This window comes from Cydia amplana, chromosome 11 (genome assembly GCF_948474715.1).
Source record: "Cydia amplana chromosome 11, ilCydAmpl1.1, whole genome shotgun sequence".
Classification (NCBI taxonomy): Eukaryota; Metazoa; Arthropoda; class Insecta; order Lepidoptera; family Tortricidae; genus Cydia; species Cydia amplana.
This window is the reverse complement of record NC_086079.1, coordinates 13,320,745-13,348,389: the sequence shown is the minus strand read 5'-3', so window position 1 is coordinate 13,348,389 and position 27,645 is coordinate 13,320,745. Positions and strand designations below refer to the sequence as shown.

Genomic DNA, 27,645 nt, shown 5'->3' with positions numbered 1-27,645 from the left:
GAACTATCAGTACTGCTACTTGACAATAGATGTAGCACCGACCGGAAAGTCTTATGCTGTTGAGATAAGAGTTTCCGGTCGGTGCTACATCTATTGTCAAGTAGCAGTACTGATAGTTCCGCTACTCGATGCTAGATGTAGACACTGAAATTAATAGTCTGAACTGATGTATGGAGTGAGCACTCTTGTCTTATTATATTTCTCTATGGCGCTACACACGCCTACATAGGATTTGAATAAAAGTTGGCTCGAGAGTCGAGTTTTAAGTCTGAATTCAGAGAACTCGATTCAGTTTCACAGGACTCTGCACCAGAGCCTGTTCCATGAGTCACTGACAGTGTCAAAACTGACATATTCACTATCGAGAACGTAATTTACTTTCTATACATCTCGTTTGCACTTATATGCGAGTACGAGCGAGATGTATAGAAAGTAAATTACGTTCTCGATGGCGTTTATGTCAGTGCCAAACAGATGGTAGCCGTACTGTATTAGACAATACTTTTTAGAGTATTTTTGAAGTGTAACTCAAAAGCGCTCTAGTCCTATGATACCATTCCGTGATACATTTTTTACGTTCTATCTAAATAAGAGTAATGGACCACAAGTGTCTCTTGCCGTCGCACGATACAATTTCAAAAAGGACGGTTATTATTTTTATCTTAATATTCTAGAATCCTTTAAATGTGATAAATATTTAAAACATTAGTTTATAATTATTAGCGACAATTACTTTAATAATTGTATATATGTAATACCAAGCTACGATACAAGACCTTATAGATTAAGAATCCATTCTGGAGTATTATGGTAATATTGTCACAAAATGAGATTACAAATGTCGCAAATATTATACTAAGCTAAGTACCTTTACTACGTACCTATTTAAACTCACACCGTTATTATTTGAGTATTTTTGTACTGTTTTTTTCTTATATTTATGTTCAAATCTGTAAATGTAAAATTGGAATAAAAATACATATTTTATATCAATGACATTTATTTCATTGTATGTACAAAATCTTAAAAATCTAGTCAATTTTCATACAAAAGTGTCGAAATTTAACGTGTTTGAATATTTGGAATGTTATTTAAGACACTATTTTTCATTGGCTTTACACTTCCTAAGATGAGATGATTAAGTGACTAAAGCAAGGGTTTAATCATTGTTAGGGCACTCGCACACCGCCGCGATTTCGCCGCTACTTTGCTATACAGGCCAAGTATAAAGGCAGTCTTACACTTGTGACAAAACTGACTGCATAATTATACAGCAAAGCCGTCTTAAAAAAACCACAGCAAGTGGCCAGGCATAAGTGTAGAAAAACAGAAAATATTAGTTACATTAGGTAACCAACATTAAGATCAATGATCAGTCGTTTAAATTGAAATTAGTTAATATTTTACAATTGTTACATGTCAATAGATAATTGGTCAAAATTATATTAAAGTTACACAGGTCACAAGTTCTAACTATGCTAGAAATTAAATACCTTCCCCCTACGTCTACCATTCGCTCACAATGTACAAATCTCTTTGGTATATGGTCCTAAAGCTACGTTCATTAATTTGTCTTTTTACATTAGGGCACTCCTTTGCTGGGACTAAACTCTGATCATTATTGCACAATGTGACTTGAAGTGTAGATTGCTTGCAATGGCAAAGGAGCGAGTATATATTTGATTTATTATAAAGACTTGGCAGTATTTTTTTAATTTGTACGCAATACAGGTTTATAATGTGTGTAGGTGCATTAAAATTAATGTGCAAAAAAGATGGGACAACTGATATTGGTATGATGAGAACATTGGAAAATATGAATGAGGCGTGTTTCGAGATCTTTATTAGTTTTTTTTTATTTATTTAATTACTGTAGTCGTGCCTAAGTGATAATGTATCACATACCATTTTAGAATATGAAAAATATCGTGTTAACATTTTATATCGTTTTTAATCTTATTGCTTACGTTTTTAGTGAATTCTCATTTGTACAAAATGCAAAACAATACTACGTGCGCTCATAAAGCTACCGTCGCTAATAAATAAGAAAATATAAAGTGAAAATTTGCACAACTATATTTTTACTCTTAAAAATATTTTAGTGGACTTATGCGTAATTTCGTAATCGGCGTTGTCGCACGCGGCTCGGAAACGGAAGCCGGCTAATAAAAACGACAAGCTCACACATTCCTGTATTGTTATAACGCTTTCGAGTATAAAAATACTAAGTCTGGAATCGTAGCGTTCTCTAGGCACCGGTAGCGTCCGTCGCCACGATTCCATAATTCGCTAAGGACCTTACACAGTCTCGCACTATTACTATATCACAGCACCTAAGCACTAGTCTTGCACTTCTCTGTACGGTATCTCACTGGTCACTGTGAAGGACTCAAAGTAGTGGTTGAGGAACTCGAAAGTGGGTCGCTTCTCCGGAATGGCGTCCCAGCACTGCAGCATCAGCCGATATATGTCTTCCGGCAGACAGTGCCCCACAGGCTTGGGCATTCTGTATCCTCGTTCCACTTGCTCTATCACCTCTTTCCCGTGTAGTCCCGGATACGGTATCTGTCCGTACGTGAACAGCTCCATGAGTAGTATACCGTATGACCACACGTCGCTTTTGATTGAGAATCTTCCGTAAATGATCGCCTCGGGCGCGGTCCATTTGACCGGGAACCGCGACCCCTGTTTGGGGCAGTATTCGTTGTCTTCTATGACTCTCGCGAGACCGAAGTCGCATATTTTCGCTATGTTATTCTCGCCTATTAGTACGTTTCTGGCTGCCAAGTCTCTGTGTATGAGGAGTTTGGATTCGAGGTATTCCATGCCGGAGGCGACTTGCGCGGCGATGTAGACCAGGTCTTCGAAGTGTAGGAATTTTCCCTCCCCGTTTCTGAGGAATTCTAGGAGACTGCCTTTGCTCATGTACTCTTGGACTATGTAGACGGGTTCCTGTGTTGAACAGACCGCGTATAGCGCGACCAGCCTCTTGTGCCTGAACTTCTTCATGATAGCTGCCTCCTGCAGGAACGCTTGCGTGGACATGGTGCCCTCTCGCAGTGTCTTCACGGCGACCTGAAAGAGCGTTGAATTAGAACTAGTTTATTTGCGTAAGGAAACGAGTTTTTAGAAAGTAATTTATGACAGTGTGAAACCGGCTGAAATATTCGGCTCCGTTGCATAAACACAATCGGTTATCTATTGATCAAGTAATATATTACATTAAATTGACGTCGATGAGTGAATTCGGGGAATGAACACAATGTCCTCAATTAGTTTGGCCTAGACTTGTTCGGTTAACCTTACACTCGATTGTTTATAGGTAGGGTGAATTTAATAAATAATACAACTTTGATCAACATTGATTAGTCTGATTTACATTCAGCGAGACAATTGGAGTGTTTAACAAATATTCTTTATTGCATATCAACTCAAGGCTGTGGATATCAGGGGCTCCAAGTTCCAAGAATTTTTAAACGAGTAGCCCAAATCATATTTAAACTATCAATTCACCTCAATATTATTCCGCCATTTTCCATAATACACTTCTCCAAAGTTGCCCTGTCCGAGTTTCCTGATGAGCTGTATCTCGATCCTCGGGATCTCCCACTTGTCCCGGAGCTCGGGGCCGAGGTCCCACATCTGCGGCTCGGGCTTGGGGCACGGCCGCGCCAGCACGTGGCAGAGGCCTAGCGCGTTCTCTGCAATACGTGAGCATCTTTACTTAGATAATGTTGTATGAAGGGTTTATGGGGTCTGATGAATGACATGCTTGGTTGTTACTATTCAAGATTCTGCATTTAGGCCCATTCCTGACTTGACAGAAAAGAATCGGTTCGACATTACTTCGCCTCGGGAATAATCCATCGATTATGCACCGTCAAGTTAAGAATGGGCCTTATGTAATATGGGTGGAATGAAAGATAAATATTAGTAGGTATACTATTTTACAACTGCGTACAGTCGTAGCGGTCAAGGTACTCAAAAAAATATGAAAATTAACGCCTTTATCTTTTTTCTTGGTGTTTGTGAACACCTTGGCCGCTCCAATATATCTGATAGCGACTGTACGAAAGCAGAAGCATCTACTTGAGCTGAAGGAAAACGAAAAACGGTGTGAGAGCAAAAACCCCAGCCATAGGAAATGCAATAGAAACTTACACTCTAAATTCACTAAATTCGGGTTAAGGTACGAGTATAAGTTGTCATTGTCAGCTAAAATTTATATGATCTTGAAAAGGGAAAGATAGTGATCGCGGTCGTTATTTTGTTTGGCGGATAGGTAATACCTAGTTACCTACTATAGTACTTTCGATTCAGGAAAGGCCAAAATTACGAGTAGGTTATGTCACACTTTTGAAAAGACGTGGCGGTGTGACTACTAAATTGTAACGTACCAAATGCCCATAGGTATTAGCTAAGACTTCTCTGTGAATACAAATTACTACTCGTGTAAACATAACATGTTTCTACAGTATGCAAATATATGATAAATTCTTTAATCGCTAAACAGCAAAAATACCTAAGTATTGATATCATCAAAAAAGTATTTTGGTCACCTAGGCAGTTGATTGTAACTATTGTAAGTATAAGTAATATAATTATTGTGACACCCCTAGCAAGAAACAAGCGTCCAGAAAGACCAGAAACTACTCTAAATTATTATTATAAAATAAAAAATTAAATAATCAACCAACTTAAATTCCCATAACATTTTATATCCGCCAACTCATAGGCTAATTAAATTGTCCGTAAAATAATTACGAACCCTTACAATGTCCACAAAACAAAGTCCCCGAACAAAAGCCATTTGGGCAAAGAACACAAACAAAGGCCTGAATAGTTGCTTTATATTCTGGCGTAACCCACATGCGAGCCAACTGTATGGTGTATGTAAATCGGTGGACATTTGGAATTAGGGTGGCGGCGGTGGATTAGAACAGGCAAAGACGGTGAAGTAATAAAAACAGCTAATTGCTTTGCTAAGTTGTTTTTCTTTACATAACTGTAAACTTATAGATGTTAAAGGCCTGATAATATTCGTTATTAAATAATTGTCTTTGATATATTTTTATGGATATTATCTTATTTTACTATTCTGAAGAACAAGATCCATAAGTTTAAAATTGAATTTTAATAGCTGTCAATACAGTTGAATATTATAAATGCCATATATGGACTCAGGCTTACTTTAAGTGGACGCACTTAAATTTTATTCTAAATATTTTCTCCCTTAACAGTCTTAATACAAACAATAAAGTATAAAATATAACACTTCAATAGTGTGATTCTTCTAATATAGACTAAAAATATTAATATTATTACAAGCTAAGATAATTTATTGACCATGTAATTAATACACATTACATTTAGCACGTCATACGTTACAGTTTATTCAAAAATTATATTAATAACATTTCAGACATTTCTTTTTCAAAATTAATTCACTAAACTCTTTTATAGAGTACACAGGGCTTTTTTTTCCAATAATCTCTTGATTTCTTTCTTAAAGTCCTGATATATTATTATAAAGATATGTATATGATTATGATAAAGTAATCATGGTAGGACTTAAAAAAAACCCCAAAGCGTTTTAACAGTTACTGATTTCTTTAAATGCAATGTCAAAGGTCAACGCATCGTGATCTTGAACTGGCTAAATTTGGCGGTAACATGGTAACATTGAGAGACGCAACTTAACGTGGCGATTAGCAGTCTTTACTATTCACTCGTATTTGGTTCCCAAGTCGTGACTCAAGCCGGGTCGATAAGCACGATTTCATAAAAAAAGCCTACATGGACGGAAGTGCATGTAGAAAGCGATTGTCATCGCGTTAGTCATTTGAATGTTATTGATACACCCGGGCTTCAAGTTCTATTGAAGAAGCTAACGTTATCGTAAGTGGTCTTATCATAAATATCATAACTATGGTAATTGAAAATATGAAGTGATGGCGTTTTGAATACCCTTTGTTAAAGGAATTCGAGGATAAATCACATTCCAGTATTGTACAATGTACATTATGTGCCTTTGTGGGTGTCACGGAGACACTATTATAATAAAAAATTACGTTATCATAATTAAATCAGTACTATTGTCACTCTATTTCACTCTAGTCGCTATCGCTAGACTCGCAAGAGTACCTAGATAGTAGATGTAATGTATGCTCTGTTCTTGAAACGACCGTAAAGATCACAGAATGAAGTGCATGCAAATTGAAGCAATTTCTTTTATATATTTTATCTTCCTAGAAATATACGGGACGGTTTGCGATAAAAGTCATTATTCACAATTGTGGAACGTAAAAGTTTTTAGTTTTAAATATTTTACTACTTATTCAAGCTTCAAGACCTTTACTTTCATGTCGTTCTCAACTTCTCAGAAGTAGCTAAGCGGGCAAAGTAATCGAAATGATCTAGACGTGAGCTTATTCTTTTAAAAATTTACACACTTCGCTTAGATGCTTCTGAGTTCTGACTGTACCTGCAACTTTATCGGTTGTTAATAAGCCACTACTGTCTTATGCGTACAATTAAAAATAGGTTTAATTCAACATCTAACATGTTAGCGTCATATAACTGAGACAGTGAAAAAAACGAAATCACTCACTTGTGTACGACATAACGAGCGCCGGCAAGCTCGGGAACGTCTGGTTCGTCGCTATATAGAACCCTCCATTGTCCAACGGCTTGATTTTATAATGCTTCACATGGTACCCTCTGCCTTCCTCCCAATCCTTCACGCTGAGACTGAAGCCGTGCGGGTTGTGTTCGGCGGGCCGCACGAGGAACGTGCCCCGAGGATTAATCTCAGCTAGTAGGAGCTTGTCCGCTTCCTTTCTTGAAACGGTGGGGAAGAACCAACTGGAATGTTGAGATTGCCTTTAGCAGAAAGGTCTGGTTAGAATGTGTGGTGGGATCGGACCGTCACCGTTGGTTCCCAGAAGCCGCCGAGCTGGTTTGCAAGCCTTTTTACAGCAAGCCGCGTTTTATGTATGTTTATCAACTAATTTATATGGCTAACAACATTCCTATGAAATAAATTTGTTGAATACGTCGCGACATTTCACATCGTCTGTTTTACACAAAATGTTTATGAACGAATGAAAATGTCAAATGGATGGTGTAGCCTAAAAGTCCAAATACCTTCATTTAGTAGCCCCATGAATATGACATAGACAAAACAACATGGACAACACAAGTATGCTTACAGAAACCACACTAAGAGCACACCTCTCAAAGAAAGTTCCTCGTTGCAAATGCAAACGATTAAACAAGTAAGAGCGAAATTAGGGAGTTCTATACTCACTCTTCGCACTCGACAGAGCTCTCCTCGGCGACGAAGTTGACAGGCACTAGCCCCTCCCGCCGCGTGGTGAGGTGCAGCACTCGCCACCAGTCCGTCTCGGCGTCGTTGAGGACCTCCATGCGGTCGCCCTTGCGGAACGAGATGTCGGAGTCGGCGCGCGCCGTGTAAGCGCATAGCGCTTTGACTACGCGCCGTCCGCCGTTGGTTATACCTGCGAATTGCCCATGGATATATTTTAGTTTTTATGTTCAATAGGATCTCATCTAAAGGTATTTTGTAAGCGCCGCCGCCATGTAATTATTTCCTGTACCTTTACCATGAGTCGACCGCGGCTATACACGCTAGAGACACCGTAAAACCTGGCAGTGATACTGGTTCGTACTGACTACTGATATATTAGGCCGAGCGTTATGCACTGCGAGAGAGCTATTGTAGGGTACGGGTATTCAGCAGCAATTCAGAATCAGAACGATATCGGAGGGAGTGGCGCGGAGCTAGAGAAGGAAGTTATATTAGGTACGATGATGTGGTCCAAGAGAGAGTAGATGATAACAAGTCACAGAAGATCGTCTGTATGATGGACGGGTCAGGTTACTCACATGTTCCCGGGTTTCGTGTTCGCACGATGTCGGCGGTGCGGCGCGGCGCGCGGTTGTTGGGCTCGCCGGTGTAGCGCGTCTCTAGCGACGGGCAGGCGGTGAACCCCGGCTCGTTCTTCTTGTACGCTGGATACACTGGAAACAATATATATTAGCTTAAATAAAATAGTTTCAACTGTTACTAATCGTAAGTGACGTATGGTAATTTAGACCTGACCTTGAACTTTATGGTAATGAATTATTACATTTTTTACCTACTTCAGGTCAGTGACCGGGCTTTTAGTAGCCAATATGCGAGTGTCGAGTAAAGTTTTAAAAAACTGCGTTACAATATACATTTTCCTTAAAGCTTGCGAAGTGACACACAATATCAATAGGTATGTATCTATGGGCCTTAGTTGCCTGACAATAAATGATATTTGATTGATTGATTGAATATTCCCGTCGCTTCTTGAACTGCTTCTTATCCAAGTCAGTAAGTTGCAAATAAGTTATATTGGACGTGCACAAGATCCCAACAGGCCAAATAACTGAACCAGGCGGGCAAGTACGCTGAACGAGGACTAAGCTCGGACTTCGTATCAAATTGATCGCTATTTCTTAGAAAGTAATACGGGCAAGGTTTCACATCCCACGCGGTTCGAAGCGCGCATTAAATAACGAAATATGGGTCCTAAACTAAATTGACTTCTATCGATACTACTTTGTCTTTAAGCATCCTACCATCGCTAACAAATCAAGACACGAGTCGTAAATATATTTCACGGAACCTCGGAAAATCGCCAGTGCAAAGTTAGTTCAATTCAGACTCGGCTTACAAGTTCAGGGGGATAACGAGAGACCTAAATCTTCGAAGACCGTCTTACAATATTTTATTGCAATTTTTGCTGTTAAAAAGCGGCCAAGTGCGAGTCGGACTCGCCCATGAAGGGTTCCGTATTTAGGCGATTTATGACGTATAAAAAAAAACTAGTTACTAGATCTCGTTCAAACCAATTTTCGGTGGAAGTTTACATGGTAATGTACATCATATATTCTTTTTAGTTTTATCATTCTCTTATTTTAGAAGTTACAGGGGGGGGGACACACATTTTACCACTTTGGAAGTGTCTCTCGCGCAAACTATTCAGTTTAGAAAAAAATGATATTAGAAACCTCAATATCATTTTTGAAGACCTATCCATAGATACCCCACACGTATGGGTTTGATGAAAAAAAATTTTTTGAGTTTCAGTTCGAAGTATGGGGAACCCCAAAAATTTATTGTTTTTTTTCTATTTTTGTGTGAAAATCTTAATGCGGTTCACAGAATACATCTAATTACCAAGTTTCAACAGTATAGTTCTTATAGTTTCGGAGAAAAGTGGCTGTGACATACGGACGGACAGACAGACGGACAGACGGACAGACAGACAGACAGACATGACGAATCTATAAGGGTTCCGTTTTTTGCCATTTGGCTACGGAACCCTAAAAATGGTTAGGACAATCATTGATTTTATACCTACAGATACCGTATTGAGCAATAGTTATATATGTTTTTAAGCGCATATATTTATATATATACATATATTTAAAAGATTGTTCAACTCCCTCAGACTGCTCCTACAACGTAAAAAGACCACAAAATTAAAAGTCCTTCGAACCGAAATAAAATTTAACTCCATTCAAATGCTATCAATGCAACACGCAAGGTCATGGTTGTATCCGATAATGATTTCTATGCGTATTGTATTCGTGTAATCATAGTTAAGCTAGCACTGGCGTTGGGAAACCTCATTGAAACGCTATATATCATCTCCAACGGCTACGCATCAATATTGAATTGATTACACTTGACCACAGCAAAATAGGTCTTTGGCCTTCCTTCACATACTACGAATTATTGGTTTTACGCGCGTCGAAACGATAATTTGCAAGTAATTAATACCAACCGAATACAATGGTTACGGCCTTAAAACACTGATGCGCGGACCAGAAACACATGTAAATTGAAGCTAAGTGCTGCTCTTTGGTTTCGTTTCGTGCGAAATTCTTGGTCATTGTCTCGCTTCTAAGGAAGTTACGGTCGGCGGTTTTAGAGGAATTTTTGTACGCCGTGAAACCAGGACTAATGAATGAGTCGTTATAAGATTCCCAGGCAATTTTGCAAAAATGATTAATTAAGTTCGAAACTTTCGTGGATAAGAACAATAAAGGTTTTGGATAATTACCTAGCACAAAAGCGATCGAGGAGAAATTTTTTAACGATCATAATTCATATGATTATAGACATTATAGTAAAATTTGTTTGCTAGGGAGTTAGTTACGTTTCTTAAAGTTAATAAGGACATTGATAGCCGGGTTGGCGATAAAAGTGATAAAACTCGATAAAGAACCAACATCTCGAGAGGAGTTTCAAGTGTAAGCAAGCTTTTATAAATAAATAAAGTTAATAATTTAATTGACGATAGACGAGTGCGGGCTTGGCTGCATCCGCATAGCCCCTAGGCAGAAGTACCAAGTGTACCAACCTATTTGAAAAATCATGTACTTCCATACATATAAACAGCTAAACCGCAACACATTATTTGCCTGAATAATTTTGACATGTCGGTTCAATTCGCTGATGCTGATACATAGACAGCACTGCATTTTATGTAGTACAGTCAAGTGTAAAAATATGGGTGCACTCATCATACCAAAAATATGTCCCATAGCCCTTATGTCAGCGATTTAAGAACAATGGGACATATTTTTGAGTAAGTTGTACGCACTACGCACCCATATTTTTCGAAAAACCACCTTATTGCCTATCATCAACGTATTTGTGTAAGGTACTCGTAGTTTAACTAAAGTTTTTTTTTTAATATATATTTGGATAACAAAAAAGACAGCTACTTATTTACTGTTGTAAGAGTATCGAAAATCTTATTTCTCAGTACCTAATAATTAACAAACCTGGTTTATCACAGGTTTGCTAATTAATGATGTTTCGTCTACCGAAATTATTTGAATATTGTCTGACTTAGATAAAATCTGTTACCTATTTTGATTTAATTAAGGTAATGAATTTTCTCCACTACACATTACGAATCTTCGCTCGCATTTGTACAAATTGGTTCCTTTGAATCGTATTTTCAGTACTTATGCTATAGAAATGCAGGACCAGTGTCGAGTTAGTGGTTACCTACCGGGCACCTAGAGTCCTCCATTCACAAATACATACATATATTGCAAGACTTAGTGCTTTTCACTTGAAGGCACTGCAAACAACCAACTTCTCCGTCCCTTTTATCAAAATGCCTTTCAAACCACTAAGCGCCATTAAATCCGTACTTGACAGCATTGCTAGGACGACCCAGAACTTCAAATAACGGGACACAAAATTACGTCAAAATTGATCCGATTAGTCGAACACGGAAACAGTAATAATGTCATACTACTCTTTAAAGTGTTTAATCCCCCTCGAGGCAGCTTCGGAAACTTAAACTGCCGCAAGTTTGCTCATAGTTTTCCGTCGGTTTCCACAAGTATCAAATAAAATTTGCCCGTAGGTATTATCTTTAGTTTTCCCAATTTACTTATTAAAGATTTTGCTGGTAATTTGTGTTTAAGGAAGGCAAAAAAGTATTAACATGAAAGCATGGACAACTAGGTACCTAAGCTTCGAGTTTGTGAACTTGTAAGTTCGCTTACCTAGAGGTCGTTCCGGGTCATGGCGGCGGCTGCAGCATTTGTTACCCATGGCGCGGCCCGCCCGCTACGCCGCGCCAAGCTGCTTCTGCAACAATACAAACTGTTATTAATACTTGTTATGTGTACTCGTAAACTAGGGGTTTAGTGTGCTGGGAGTATTGAAAACCCTCCCAGGGAGGCGTGCCTAATTCGAAAATGCTTCCTCGTGTTTTTCCGACCGTGTATCTTTCTTAGGTAGGTATTACTTACGCACGAATGTGGGAAAGTCGACTTCTTGGGCGAACGAATATATCGTGGCCTGAACTTACATGTCTTTACGCCTACCATCTGCCATATAGTTACGTAAAATCCAAGCGACCCTCTCTCATGCGTGGCACTAATGGAAATAATATCTCTGTAGCTTTCAGCGACGTCGAATAAATAAATCTGCGAATACATACAACGCGAGCAGTCAACCATTCAAGTGGATTGATACACCTGAGTAGGCGTCGATGCGCACAACACTATTGTGTTTCAATACTTTCTCGGTTTTTGTCCTTATGGCTTTCATACAAAAACAGGATGATATAATATAATAGTACCTACCTTCAACCTTAACAAATAAAAAACAATAGATTTATTACATAGACATAACAGGCTAATTTTATGAAAGGTACCTATAACGAAACCGACACGTTAAAATCCGTAAATACCCCGTAAGGAGCCCTTATCGTCAGTCAGCGTCAGCACGTCAGCAGTGGAGTATCCGGTCAGCACGTGGCAAATACATCGTATAGGGGGCAATGGGGGCTTATGTGGAGTTGTGGACCTGTCTTCACGGCCTCTAGGTGCAATTTGGGCCCCTCTCTCGTGGTAATTTAACCGCTTTGCCAACGTATAGTTACGCCACGACAGTTAGTATTTATAATATAAGATAATTACACAATAAGAAGACAAACTGTATGTAATACCTAATACGCAATTTATCATTTGCCGGCATAGTAAATAAACAATCAATAAGAATCGCCAATTAGACATTTAATAACGACACTCAAACGTTGTTAACAACCACGCCTTGCATAACAACTTGAAAACAGAAACAACAACTTTCGAGTTAAAAAATAACAACCAACGCAATTAAAACTTGTGACAATGGAAATAATTCGATAGAATATGAATCCGTTTGCTGAATGCGCAAATTGGTTTCCAGCACAAAAAGATGGCCGAACGTTGCCGACAACTTTTATATTGGATGAAACGTTTAATATAAAACACATATTTTGTAGATCTACTGTGTAGTGCATTTTGAAATCAAAAAGCAACTATTAGATTTTTTCGAAACAAAGTTTGTGAAAACTTAATTTCCAAAAAGAACGTAATTTAGTAAAAATTGATACAGTCCTCAATTGTTTTTGCTAGATCCACTGTTAATGGGGAACTTTCTACGCTGATATTCTTTTTTTCCTATTTAACTTCCTTCCTTCTTATTGTCTCATTGACAAATTTTATCCCAGTATCTCTGTTTATCTATTTAGCAAATCTCTGAAGGTATATGAGCAAACCCTTCTTAAACGTATAGCATTAAATATGTTACGACAATGCTTATTGACATTTGAAAGGTAATTAATTTGCAAATTCATAGTTGCGCAAAATCACACCTCACACATATACGTTACGTTCAACTCAGTATCTATTCGACACGGAAAGCTCATTAGTCCGTACTGATAGACACCTAAATTCTGTATTAATATAGAGGAAGTATTAGGTTTCTGCATTCACATCGTTCTAAAATTGTAGGCGGACCAGTATAAGAACGACTTTGAGATTCGTAATAACCACCCATTAACGGAGATCAGAGCAAACGTAATACTTAGTTTAATGCAAATATTCACCTACGATTGCCTGTAGCGATAAAAATATCATGTTCTGCTAAACTATGATGAGTAACATGACGGATTAGTATAATTATAACGATTATAAATCTAAGGATACGCGTGATGCGTACTCTTACATTTTGGCACATCAAACTTGATCAAACCATCATTATGGCCGAAGTATCTGAAAAACAGCCGTTGATGGGAAAACTTTTGGGCAGGATAAGAGAGTAACGACGCGTGACTGGCCGGCGAGGAGTAACGCTTTCAAAACTGACTAAGAATTGTTATGCGATCGAACCGGCTTGCCGTTAAATGTAGATTAGATAGAAGCAGACTTAGCGTGGGCGAAAATAATTAGAATGATGAGAATGATGAGATTACAAACATTGGTACCTACTTATAAAAGATTAGACTTCCAAGCTAAGCTCAAACGTGGCTTATCTTGTACTTAATTGTTAATTCTCGGCTTTCGGTTTTTCGGAGAAGAGCTTTGGATGTGATATATACATATTTACTCGATTACATCTAAACATGATAGAATTTAAGAATCCGCAGCAAGCTCGGTTCTCCATACAAACGTAGGTAGTCCTATAATTAGTTTGCTACATTATTAATTAAATATTCTATCTTTAATAATAAACAGTGCACTTGAACAGATAATAAGAGAGTCGAGTTTCTCGTCTCAACAGTAGGTGTATAATGTTACCTACTAATTCAATTCATGATACTGTAAGAAGATTCCTTTGAGTATTTGATAAATGTATCAGTTGCGTGATACAATTAAAAACTGCGATCTCTCTTTGAACACGAGAACTAGTCACTTTTTAGATTATTTTATAATGAGTTGTCTCGTATAACCAAATGCTATTCTATCCAGTCAATGGCATCTCAGGACAAACTATCTGGTCATACACAAACCTTGGATTTAAATCTTAATCCTACGAAAATATATTAACTTATCCACAACCCGAGCCTAAGACCAAAAACAGAAATTTGGGTTAGTCAAATATATAAATGTTATCTTGACGCCGAGATAAGAGCGCAACGAAGTAATTCATTCGGCCAAGTTTCAAAACTGAGACATTTTAACCTTAACTATTTCGTAATCTTTTTCGAGTTTGAAAAGACAACGGGATGGTACGCTAACAATTTACTCTACTTTTAGTTCTGTCTATAAACACAGGGTTCTTGATTAATCAAAAGTAGGTAAATAGAACATTTCGCAAGTAGGTACGTTGAGAAGTAGCTCTTACAAGGAAGCTATGTCCAAAAATAATCTGTAGGTAGAGCGAGTCACGTTGATCCAATAAAGTAAGGAAAACTAACAAATACACAAGTATTTATCTTACTAGTAGCAATTTGATGTATTAGCAATTATAAATACTAGGAAGCAATCCGATCCATTTTGACGTTAACTGACCGCAACCAATGACTTGACAGGACCAAGTATTATATTTATAGAAAATTGTATTCCTTAGACTTAGATAACATTATGAACTAGAAAAAATAAGAGGACCCATAATTCAGAAATTAAACTAAAAGAGTTGAGGGCAATGCTAAATAGATTCGTACCGATTGAAGGAATTTACAATAAGCACATAAATACGTCATATATACATGTAATTTCCCCGACAATTAGTTACGCATATTTTTAAACACGTGAAGTGATTATACTCGTATGTAATACGGTATAGGGGCCCGATTCGGATTTTGTAATAGACAACTATTAGATATCTCTTAGACATCGCCAAGATACGATAACGATATATTTAAGATCTAACCTGTCAAATTTGACATTTCCGCGATTCTGGAGATACTCTTGAACGATTGCCACAAGATATTACTTAGAGATCTAATTCACATCTAATAGATATCTAATACGATATATCGTAAAAGTGACATTGGTTGCCCGAATTGCGCTGCAAAAGAGAACTAGTTGAAATCTAAACTATAACGTATCTAGAATGGATCTAGTACGTGTCGTCTCTTGTGAATATCTTGAAGTTCGAATACGGCAGTAGGTATTTGTATCGGCCGCTTATCGGCGTGTTCAAGCTCTTATCTGTTATATTACTGATACAGACATGTTCCCACGCGCTTACATTTGGCGATAATAATTGATTTGACATTTCAAAAGTCTATCTATAGCATCCTGAGAGTTTTCCCCTGTATACATACATTTAGAGATTACACTGGAGCACACCAAAACTCAAAAAAAAAAAGTACAATAGCACGCACATTTTTCCTTCGTTACTTTACACCTGCCACAATCTCTGCATCATGTACTGATATATAAGAAAATATGTCCATATATTATTTTCTATTCTGCAATTGACGACAAAGAATATTCCTTCTGAAATATGTTACGAATATATAGACGTTGTTCAATGGCTATAATACATAATCATAAAATTTAAACTGATAAATGTTGAGTATTACGATTGTACGAAAGACCGTTATATCTATCTATAAGTCTTTTGATGATTTGAAATTAAATTAATAACTGCGCTGGTTTGTTTATTTTATAGATTGGCAGCTTTATTCGGCACACCTGTGCGACCAGAGACTAATTTATGAGTTTTGTAAAGAAACTTTGCAGACGCCCAGAATTAAGAAGTGTATTATATTCTTCTAAACAAGATGGAACTCGATAATATTCGAATGATGACTAAGATTCATTTAATTTGACATATTTGAATTCAACGTATGTTACTTGTATACTTGGGTACATAATATAATATAATATATTTATTTATATATGTATTTATGCATGTTTGTATATATGTAATTTTATATTGCTGTTATTGTTATATGTGTAAGTGTATAATTAGAATATTGTTTAGAATACTTAACTTGATTTGTGTTTCATATTTCTTTTCTTAGTGTACAATCCTGCACTAAGTATAAGTTTTCTGTTTGACCCATTGGTTGACTGGTAGAGAATGCCTTACCTTAAGGCATTAAGTCCGCCATTTGTACAATTTTTATCGTGCAATAAAGTTTAAATAAATAAATATGGGAACTGAATTTTTCTGCCATTAATTAGGGAAAATCAATCATCGAGCTAGCTACTCCCATTAAAAAATAACTATAAGCAATTCGCGTAACTGAATAACTGTTTGTCCTACCTATAATACTCGTGCGTTTTACACAAACCAAACAATTAAACGAAACTTTTGCTCTTGACGTCAATACAACCAATGTTTACGGTATTTACGTGACATACATGTCGATAATCATTTCCAACTATCCCATTCATTCATACATTGGTTATATAAAATATTATCGTTCCGATAAAATGTTTATCGAGTTTCTTATAACATAACTAAGTAGTTGTTTTCTTAATAAAACATATACGGGTCATCCAATTACCTATAAACTGCTGCTCAAAGCTCTAAACGCCGATAAAGTATTTGTATTTTGTGTCTTTGTTTTTTTTTAATCAGAAATTCAGAAGTAGTAAAGATGTTCGACATTTTAACAGCGAAGGTTTGTTTGGTTTGGTGTGACTGAACTTGATAAGAATAAGACTTACGAAACACTACGTGTCGATGGTAACAAGGCATAATGACATTTTGTCAACAATTTCTCACGTGAAGAGAATACACAACGACGTCCGGTGTATCGGTATTTTAAACACAAGTCGAGTTTCAGAAAAATGGAGTTGGATTTGTGCTTCGTTGACTGATTTGCTTGGAATTTACTTTGAAGAGTTTGAAGTGTAAAATTATGAATGTAATATTTGGAAATGTTATATTTGGCACATAAATTACATATTTTGATTAGGTAAATGAACTGTACACTTGGTGTAGTATCCCGTCAAAATAATCCAAGTTTTGCGTACTGTAAGTTGTCACTGCATTTTCATCTGATAATAATACCTATGCCTCTGAAGCTCATCTGATCTTATTGGCCAAAGGTAGGCCAGATATTCAGGTATCGAAATTAGAATTGTATTTATATGCCGTTGATCATTATTCATTAGTTACAAACAAAAGGACTGGCAATATGAAAAGTTCGTGTCAAATAATTGGTGGAACTGAAATCTGAGTTAAAACTTGAGTTCGGTTCTCATAGGTATTAATTTATTTTCCTGAAACTGTTATGGATTGGAAACTATCAACAGTGACATTTCTGGTCCAGCTAACAAATAAAATCCATGACAGTTTCAGAACAAGAAATTAAAACTAGAATCCGGCTCCTTACTTCTAATTCCCAGTAATCCGCTGTAAGAATGATTTCCCATGTAATGACGTCGTATTAGTAAACAATGGTATTGCAACTGTAGCCTCAGTAAGCAGAAGAGGTGAGGTACCGCAGTAATTTAACACCGGCAAACAATACTGACGGCTCTCCGCGGAGCCAGGGAACAGGCGTTTCGCAACAATTTATACAGCATGTATTTTTGATACGACCGCATATTCTAAGGCAGCGGTCGGCAACAAGCGGCTCGCAAACCTCTCACTTGCGGCCCGCGAGCCTCCCTGGCTATTATATATATGGCTGTATGTAATATTGACAAACGACAATGTCTGATGTCTGATAACGTCATAAATATTAACAATGTGCGGCCCGCGTCACCTTCGTTAACTATTGTGTGGCCCTTGGCTGCTAAAAGGTTGCCGACTGCTGTTCTAAGGGTAGGGGGTAAGTGTAGGGTAGGGCATAGGCGCTAATGAACACATATTCATAAGTTTTATTAAAACTTTTAAACTTTTAGATTTTATTATAAAAAATTAAACGAGCAATATAATGTTCCAACTGAAAACATTGCGCATATTGACGCGGCCACAACTGTCACAAAAGTACTGATGACAATGTACGCAATACATCACAAAATTTCACTGACAATTTGTAAACTTTATTGTAAAGACATAATAAGGTCCACTAGTGGTCTGTTAAGTACGAGTATGAAATTGAGAATTAACAGGAAAACACAATTCATGTATAAAATGACGACATAAGTATCTCAAACTCATTACGCATGCAAGCTACCTTTAAAACACCAGTTTTACCATTCTAAGCCTAAATATATATGACTAGTCGCGAGGCGAGGAGTGGGAAATTGTAATTTTACGCGATTGTCGATAAGAGTAATTACTTTTACACGTACCTGCTGCTGGGCGTACGATAATTTTCGCTCCGCTTTGACGATATGACAAAGCTTACTACCAGCGAATAAATAGAAAATGTGCAGTCGATCACCAACCATGCAATAGTTTGTCTTATGGCTATGTATGAAACGTAATGGTTGACTTCTAGAGATAGATAAATAATGCCATTAATGCCACTTGCCGTTATTTGTAGTATTTGTACAACAAGTAACGACACTCATTGTGTTAAACACAATAATTTTCAAAAATACTGACATTATAAATGAATAGATATGCTCCCGCCATGAACTCTTAGACCAGTGGTTCCTAACCTTTTCAGTCCGGTCACCCCTTTGACTAACTAGGGAACCTAATTTTACCCCTCCTCCCAATGGTAATAAAAAATAAAACGTGTACGTTTGTTGTATTGTTATATTAGGTTAGCTTATTACCCCCGTTAAAATACCAGTTTTACCCCCACGGGGGTAATTACCCCCAGGTTAGGAACCACTGTCTTAGACGTTATGTGAACAAAAGAACAACCCCGAACCACCCGTTTCATTGCGATCCAATTTGTCAACCGAATCTTGGCCTAGTCATGTATTTCCATTTTCAATTCGATAGCGCGAGCGAGTTGAGGTCTCAAAGAAACCAGCGTAAAGAGAGATTCCTAACAGCTATGCTTAATCGGATAGCTTATACTACTCGTAGTTCGCAAAAAATTCCATTCCTAAACAATTTGAAGGAGGAATGACGCCCCCAGTTTTATGGCCCGCCCGTAAGACATAGGAGGGTAAACACACCATTTTTCAGCGTCGCCCACACCGTACTCAAGGGAGGCTAGCGGGGCATACAAGCGTACCGGTAAATCGTTACATAGCAAATCAGTTTGCAATTTTACACGGAGTTGAAAACCACGACTAACTGTGTGTTGAAAAGGTTCTTGTGATAAGGTTTACACTGAAATAGAGCGCAGTCTCTATCCGGCAGAGAGCACATTACAATTATTTCTTTCAACTTATTTCGAGTAGGGCCTTCTTGTGCGTGTGCTAGGACAATCTGTCCCGTGTTGTCAACGGTCGGATGTTTTGGTCAACTGTTTTTTTATTAAATAATTTGAATAAGTGCCGCTATATCACTTAATACAAATGCAAATATATTTACAAAAAAAAAGACATAGCACTCTTGACAGGGAAGGATACAATATTTCATCCAGCTATTGCTACGCCCACTCGAGATACGGCTAATAGAAGCCCACGAAATGAAAACAATAGGAAATTAATCGGCGTCGGGCAAAGATAAGCAGCCCTGTGAGTAATTTGTACGAGTACCTACATAGATCACTTGCCTCGCAGACGGGGCATATAAAACGATTCGTTGTCTCCACTCGACCGAGCGTCACCGCTAATTTCATTAGCGTCGACTGTAGAGTTGATAAAATCTACCTAATTGCGCAAATGCAAAAATAAGATAGGTACACCTCACCTCAAAGTATTTTACAATTATAAAAACGCATAAGAGTGTGTTTGGTGAATGATTACTCTTCTTAAACTCTTCATAATGAAGGCCAAGTCTTGTGAACTCTTCATAATATCTTCTTCATGAATAATGAAGAGTCTGTAGGCTAATATGTATCCATCGCGGACATTTTAATTAAGCAACAGTCTGCCGCCCTGCCAGCCTATTATGGATAGCTTTATCCATCTTTATCCACGTGATAAAATAACTGTCACTGTTTAACACCGTGGGAAAGAAAGTGACGGACACCGTTTTATCACGCTGTCACGTAGACAAGAACGACCATCATATCCGTACTGGACTGAATGAATGTTACTTACGGCCTTTTAGGAAGGTTGTGGAGCTCGCAGGCTTTACATCTCTGTCAAATTTTGAGCTTAATTGATAATAAATTCGTTATTAAGTATAAATATTTTGTTATTATGAACATTTATAACTTATCTTGACGTTTAGGATGCTTTTAGATAGGAAAGACAGCGTTTTTTCCTGCCCTAGTAGCACGGTAGCATTTTTATCGTTTATCACCATGTCTGTCACGTTCTAACAAGTATGTAAGTGCGAAAGTGACGGGCATAGTGATAGTCGATAAAAATGGAACCGTGCTGAGCCCGCTGGTCTCAATTAAGACTGCTTTTTATATGGTACATAATGAATATGTAATAAATGAAATTATACTAGGTACATGTAAATTCCGTGTAAGATACCTAAGCAAATTATTATTTCATTGGATGATTCGTAAAATATTTCGTACTTACACATATAGTTGGTAAACAGTTTATTTTAACATTATACCCTGTGCGACCCCCACAGCAGAGACAAAATTAGTCAAGCCGTGTGTGGTACAGGGTGTACCAAAGAATACAACATACTAACATACCGCCATACACTCGAAATATCACATTACCGGGCAATTCATAACGTCAAGCTTATTGATCTACCTTGGGTTGCCTTCCTGCTTTCCACTTTCATGAATGAAGTCAAATTAGGAAGAGAACAGTTTTGGACAAAGTCACGAGGAGCGTATGCATTCCAATATTCTGTGCGAGGGCGAGTCAATTCTCGAGCGCATGTTTAATGTTACTTCAAAATCCGTTACCTACTACCGAGACTCGAAGATGTTTTATCTCCATCTCTATAATCCTTGCCATATTGGAGTGACAGAGATGGATCTGTATGTGCGTAATCCAAGAGCACATTTATACTGTGTTCGAGTTGCCAGTGTTCGGAGAGCGGTTGGAAGTTGGAATGAAAGCCTAGTGCGGGGAACGCCCCAGCTACCTGTTGCCTCCAATCAATAAGAACAGCACCATTGTTCCCCTAAACCTCACTCAACGAGTTCGCTCCATTGCCGAATAAATCAGTCAGTGGCTTTAAAACTTAACGCAATGCTACGTCAAATACAGCGATTGGTAGGTACCTATAACGCCATTGGATCGAAACTTTTCAGTTTAGTTTCAATTGGCGTGTAAAGACCGCTTAGGCCTACCTGAAGAACCTTGATGAGGTATATATCGCAACGCAATTTTTTTGGCAAATTACCAATACGCGATTTCCGCAACTGTTTCTTTTGGCAAGCTGCATGTATATAAGAGTTTTAAGATCGATCAGAAATTTTACTATTCAAGCAAAAAGAAAAGGTTGCCAAATTAAACTATTCGATTATGATTAATAATTGTTGACTCTACCAAATGTGCCCCAGTGATATAATTCCACTTCTATATTCACATGTTTAAAATTAATTAAATTATATCACCTATAGATTACGTTAAGATCCACATTTCTATAGACTAAGATAAGCTAATGCCATATGTGAAAAGATTTATTTAAACTATAGGAAGGTATGAACGCCGCATAAATAGAATCTCAGAATGACCATTGTCCACAGTGCAACTAAATCAATGTTCCCTAGCTGATAGCTAAACCCGAGAGGGCAATAAAACGGCTTAGCGGAAGCCTTGCTCAAACACAAACGCTTTAGATAAGAGGATAATCAATACGCAAATGTTGTGAATACCCGCGACGGTAAAGGCTGGAAATTATTCGGTAAGCGCAACCGCATGGTGTACCTATAGATATGGGTACGAAACCGCGTATTTGCGATCACTGAGCAGTTATTTTATTTACTGAAATACTAAGTAAATATACAAATAATTACAAAGAGCAATACTGCAATCAGTATGGATGATAGATCAGATGCCAGGTTTAGAATTCAGGGTCCAGCTGGTCCCGGTGGTAAAGACTAATAAACCACATAGTAATCTGTCGAAGGAACATTTAGCCTATTGTTGTATATATAGAGCTGGCAACTCAGCAGCAGTCTCCCGCCATTATGGACAGCAGCTGTCAATGTCATGTTTCTGTTCGGGGTGTTCTAAAAAGAGCATAAAAGACCAAAATAATGTTATAAAACCGGTGGCATTTGCCAGTAAAAAATTAAATGATACCCAAATTAAATATCCCATCCTCGTCGCCAATGTTGTATCGCTAATTAACTTGGTGTAATTAATTAATACGACCAGATAATATTCGATATGCAACGCTTTATTTTAGAACACCCCGAACAGAAACATGACATTGACAGCTGCTGTCCATAATGGCGGGAGACTGCTGCTGAGTTGCCAGCTCTATATATACAACACCTATAAAGCATTAGTACTCTCAGGGTTGGGCAAAATACTGGCTTCCACGTATTTGAAATACAAATTACAAAATACATTTTTAAAAGTATTTGAAATACAAAATACAAACTACTTTGGTGACGGGTATTTGAAATACAAAATACAAATTACAGTGTTTAAAATAATGTATTTCAATTACAAAATATACCTTTATTTATTTTTTTGTTTAGCATTTAGTTTTAACGTTAACGAATATCCTTTCATATAAACTTATAGGGTCATTGCGCTAGTTTTCGTCCAGCTCTAGTTTACGTCCACTTGACGAAATTTGAATATATACCTACATTCCTGCACTAATTTGGACTGATTTCAATCCTTATGTCTAAGGCGTCTAAGCAATATATCTGTCTACATATAACAATGATATTTCGCAAAAAGGAAGCGCTGGTGGCCTAGCGGTAAGAGCGTGCGACTTGCAATCCGGAGGTCGCGAGTTCGAACCCCGGCTCGAACCAATGAGTTTTTCGGAACTATGTACGAAATATCATTTGATATTTACCAGTCGCTTTTCGGTGAAGGAAAACATCGTGAGGAAACCGGACTAATTCCAATTACGGCCCTAGTTTACCCTCTGGGTTGGAAGGTCAGATGGCAGTCGCTATCGTAAAAACTAGTGCCAACGCCAATTACTGGGATTAGTTTCCAAGCGGACCCCAGGCTCCCATGAGCCGTGGCAAAATGCCGGGACAACGCGAGGAAGATGAAGATTTCGCAAAAAGTAGTAAATTAAAAATGAAATATATATTTGATAATCCGTCAAGTCGTCGAAAACTAGTGCATGGACGGAAACTACTGCAATGACCCTATCCCCTAGATTTAAACGAAAAGTTCCACGCAGAAGTTGACCTAATATAGATCCAGTATCCAGCCAATGAAAATTGTATCTCGGCTGGATCGGAGGTTCGCGGTCGGCTCACAGCTTGTGCGAGAGATTAGACATTTTAGGATTATAGAATTTAATAAAATGTATTTATAGAAATGTATTTTGAAGCTTGAAGTATTTGAAATACAAAATACTAAATACATGTGAGTGCAGTATTTGAAATACCAAATACAAAATACTTTTGAGGTAGTATTTGAAATACAAATACAAAATACTAATTTGTATTTCAAATACGTATTTCAAATACATGTAATTGAAATACTGCCCAACCCTGAGTACTCTAATGTATCAATGTATTTGTATGTGTGTACCAATAACTATTCAGTGTTTAACCTCATTCGTTCGTTTCAGCAGAATGTTGAAGAATAGGCAATTTTCGGGGGAAAGCTAATTTGAGCATCGCGCAGGTTCCGAAGCCGGTCAATAAACTCGAGCGACTCTTGAACTTGAACCAGTGAACATTCGCGGAAACATCTCCCACCCCTCTCCAATTTAGAAGAAAAATGTTGAACTCGGGAATCGTCTGGATAAAACGTATCATTATGGTGTCAAAATAAAGAAAATACGAAATCACGAGATTGGAAAATACGTGATAATGTGTTGATTAAATTTCATTTGATGGTCTGATTCAAGAAACACATACGCGTTCCGCAGAAAGTATTTTTTCGTAACGTTTTATGACTTCGTTACTTTACTTTATATTCGAGTGAGGTGAAAACGGCTTTCGGTATGTTGCTCGCTGAGGTGTTAAGATTATGGAAAATAGGTGGTTTATGTTGAGTATTATCGTAGTCACTGTAGCGTTTACGATTTGTAGCCTTTGCACGGTTTCAATTATGGTTATTGTTGGAGATTTTTACCTAGTCCCACCTCACCTAAATTGCTTGCCTTTTTTAATAATACGAATGTGTATTTTTTTTACTAAAGATCATGATTTAGTCAATTCGTTTTAAAAGCATGTGTACGTTTATATGTATATGTAATGATTTTTTTAAGGTGTATAGCAAGGATATATGTCAAGTTGTATATTTATATTATTTTGGTTTCATAAATAATATTTACTATTTTTTTGAGCGCGATTCAATAAAAAGACTTCATGATTGTTTACAATTTTTCTAATGCTAAAAAAACGAGGTAAGTATAGAGATCGAACGTGTTGAATGCATTTAAGACCTTCATATGCACGTACAAGTACAGCAGACTTTTTCAGCTAGGTACGAACATGGTATAAGACAGAAGTGAGTTCGTTAGATCCGTTGATTTAAAAATTTGAACAATGTTTGTATAGTCGCAACACGTATTTCTGTTGAACTTGACAATGATAATATGTCTGGCGGACGTGGCGTGTCAAGCACAGCTGCGGAGACAATGGCTGTACAGAATATATGTAGTAAATCCTGAGCCGCCAACACCCTAATTGTTCGACATATTAATGCGTTAGTTTAGTGGTACTCGGATACTGACTGTGACGAACACTGAATATGACGGTTCCTTGATTTGACACTTCGTGCTTAATTTGTCTTTACAATGGGTATAGAACTCCACCTACATACCAATAAATGGTTTATGGCTTGCAATATGGTTATTTTTTGGAAAAAACTGAGCACGTGGACACATGTCCACGGATGTGAATTATATGTATAATAGGTACATTGCATTTTTCATTTTTCCTGACTTTGGATTTTAACTAGGTTAGGTTAGAAAAACTATTGTTCATTTGAAAAACCATTTACTAATAAGTGCTGATTAACCAAATACATACTGTGTATATTTTTTTAACCGATAACGATCAAATCGAAAAAACAACGTATTTATGCTACATTTACCTACAAGTAAAAAATCAGGAGATGGAAACGCAAACAGAACGAAATTAAGTCTGACTCTTGGGAAACCCTGGATTCCAGATCGTTTAAGCATCGAAATAAAATCTTAGCATTGAAATCTGGGAAGGCGAAACTAAAATTGCTTTTATATAATTCCATTCGAACAACGATAGAGTTATAATGCATGCATGAAAGACGGTTCAATTAAGCCGTTGGAGCGAGTAAATGCAGTGGTAACTTCCAACGATTAACCAAATTGAGTAAGGTACTAGGGAAGCATCTGGTTGAAAATTGAAATTTAACCTTGCAATGTCTGATTGACCTTATCACCGTCTAGGGGTTGAAACCTTAATAAACTAGACTCAGAGTGGCTAAGTGTCAACCCAAATATAAACAGAACTTTTCAAAATACCAGACATATAAATAGCATCGGTCACGTTTACTTTCGATAATAGTTTCTCTTCATAAAATCTTTTCACATCTGAGTCTTGCACGTTATGCTGTGTACCGTGAAAGTCAAGTTTTAGCTTCGTGTAAATTCTGATTTTGTTCGCGTTGAGCTGTGTTTAATAATAAGGTTTATTCGAAATACGATTCACGCTCAACTCATACCGAGAATAGCATCATTGAGACATTATCCGCCGGAAACCCTACCGTGTACAATAACGATAGGTACTTGTTTAAATTATCGACTGCGCTATGGAATACCATGATTCAATAACATCACCAATATCTACTGGACAATAATATTATATTTAGATGTGTTACTTAGGGGTTTTGTTACAGAGGTAATATTTGGCCGGTGCTTTATGTAGATAAGATACAAAAGAAAAAAGAAGTTTGAAAGAAAGCCGGAAAATCAAGGGTGCCAAAGGACTTTGGACGACACCCAAAATTCAAAGCACAAGCATTAGCAGTAAGCACCTGCCTTTGTTAATATCTTAATCTAGCCATTTACCACATGAAAGCGTATGAATAAACATAAGCTATTGGATTACGAATTAATTATGCCACATACCAATGCTCATGCAATTTGCCTGTAACGTCTGTTTACGCAAGAACACAATGTAGCTACATGCGTTTGAGCTGTTACAGCGACAATGGCGATATAAACAATGGTGCAGATTACGGTCTAGTCGACAACACCCAACGGATTGACTCTAAGAACGAACTTGGAATCCCACTGCTTGAACATCTGTATAACAAGAATTCCTAGGAAATTCTGAAGGGGTCAAGCAAAATGACTAATTACTAAGAGGTTTCTTAGGTGGAAACGACAGCACTAAGACGTCGCGTGAATCGCGATAACGTTTTTATATTATCAGTACAGTACTTATGTGAGATGTTTAAATGCGTTTTAACATTTTAGTAAGAATACCATTGAATGAGTTCTCTAAAAAAAATTAAGACCTAAATATGGCTGGGAAACGTCTGATTTCTTCATTATAAGAGAAACAAAACGCACATCACGTAAAATATTAACATGTCATAACGCAAGAAAACAAGTAAAGTGATGAGCAAATTACCATAGAGAATAGAATCTTGTTCATTCAATTTTTATATCAGCTCAGCGGCGCACCAAAACAATTTGTTTCAAAATACTTCGAAGTAGAACGTTACGGTCGGTCGTCGTGTTTGAGAGCATACTAAAATATTAACGAGCATTTTCTTAATCGTATTCTGACTCACCCAGCGCGACCTACGGGCAGTTCATCTAATATATCAACCCGAATAGTAAAGATAAACGCAGTCCCTTCTATCTCACGCCCTAAATCTTTGGTTGCTTTAACAAAAATATCACGGGCATCTCCCTCCGTAACCCTCTCGGTTTCCGCAATTTCCGTTTACCGCTCGGACACACCGCACTTTGCAAGATACCTCCCAGATACACGCAAGGCAGGTGCTGAATAAGTACTTAATCTTGTTTATCTCTTTCGCGAAGCGTCAACGGGGCTCAGCAGGGTAACACAAAGGACCTTGTGTACAGGATGAGACAACAATGCACCCGCATAGGGGCAGTTTGTTCGATAAACAGAACGCAGTTTCGTTCCGGCGCTGACATGAAATAGTTCCGCTTATCCTTTGTTAAACAATACGAGCGACAATTTCGTTAAGTTATTAAGTTTCAATGTAACTTTATCGTTCACTGATTAAACTCAAGATATATTAGGTTAACCTACTTCCTGACGACGGACTCACGGGATGTTT

General features: G+C 37.5%; 1 protein-coding gene across 2 annotated transcripts in view; it reads right to left on the bottom strand.

The window, feature by feature from the left end:
• Window positions 1–982: 982 nt before the first annotated feature.
• LOC134652076 (tyrosine-protein kinase Src64B) overlaps window positions 983–27,645 on the bottom strand; it is a 60,798-nt gene continuing 34,135 nt past the window's right edge. The window contains exons 2-7 of one of the 2 annotated variants that reach the window (XM_063507230.1): window positions 11,587–11,671; window positions 7,909–8,043; window positions 7,310–7,520; window positions 6,611–6,864; window positions 3,514–3,689; window positions 983–3,075 (exon numbers count right to left, since the gene is read on the bottom strand). In XM_063507230.1, the coding sequence (XP_063363300.1) occupies window positions 2,341–3,075; window positions 3,514–3,689; window positions 6,611–6,864; window positions 7,310–7,520; window positions 7,909–8,043; window positions 11,587–11,635 (1,560 nt within the window). In that variant the 5' untranslated portion in view covers window positions 11,636–11,671 and the 3' untranslated portion in view covers window positions 983–2,340. Of the gene's footprint in view, window positions 3,076–3,513; window positions 3,702–6,610; window positions 6,865–7,309; window positions 7,521–7,908; window positions 8,044–11,586; window positions 11,672–27,645 lie in introns of both variants that reach the window. The other variant, XM_063507229.1, reaches the window with a different exon arrangement.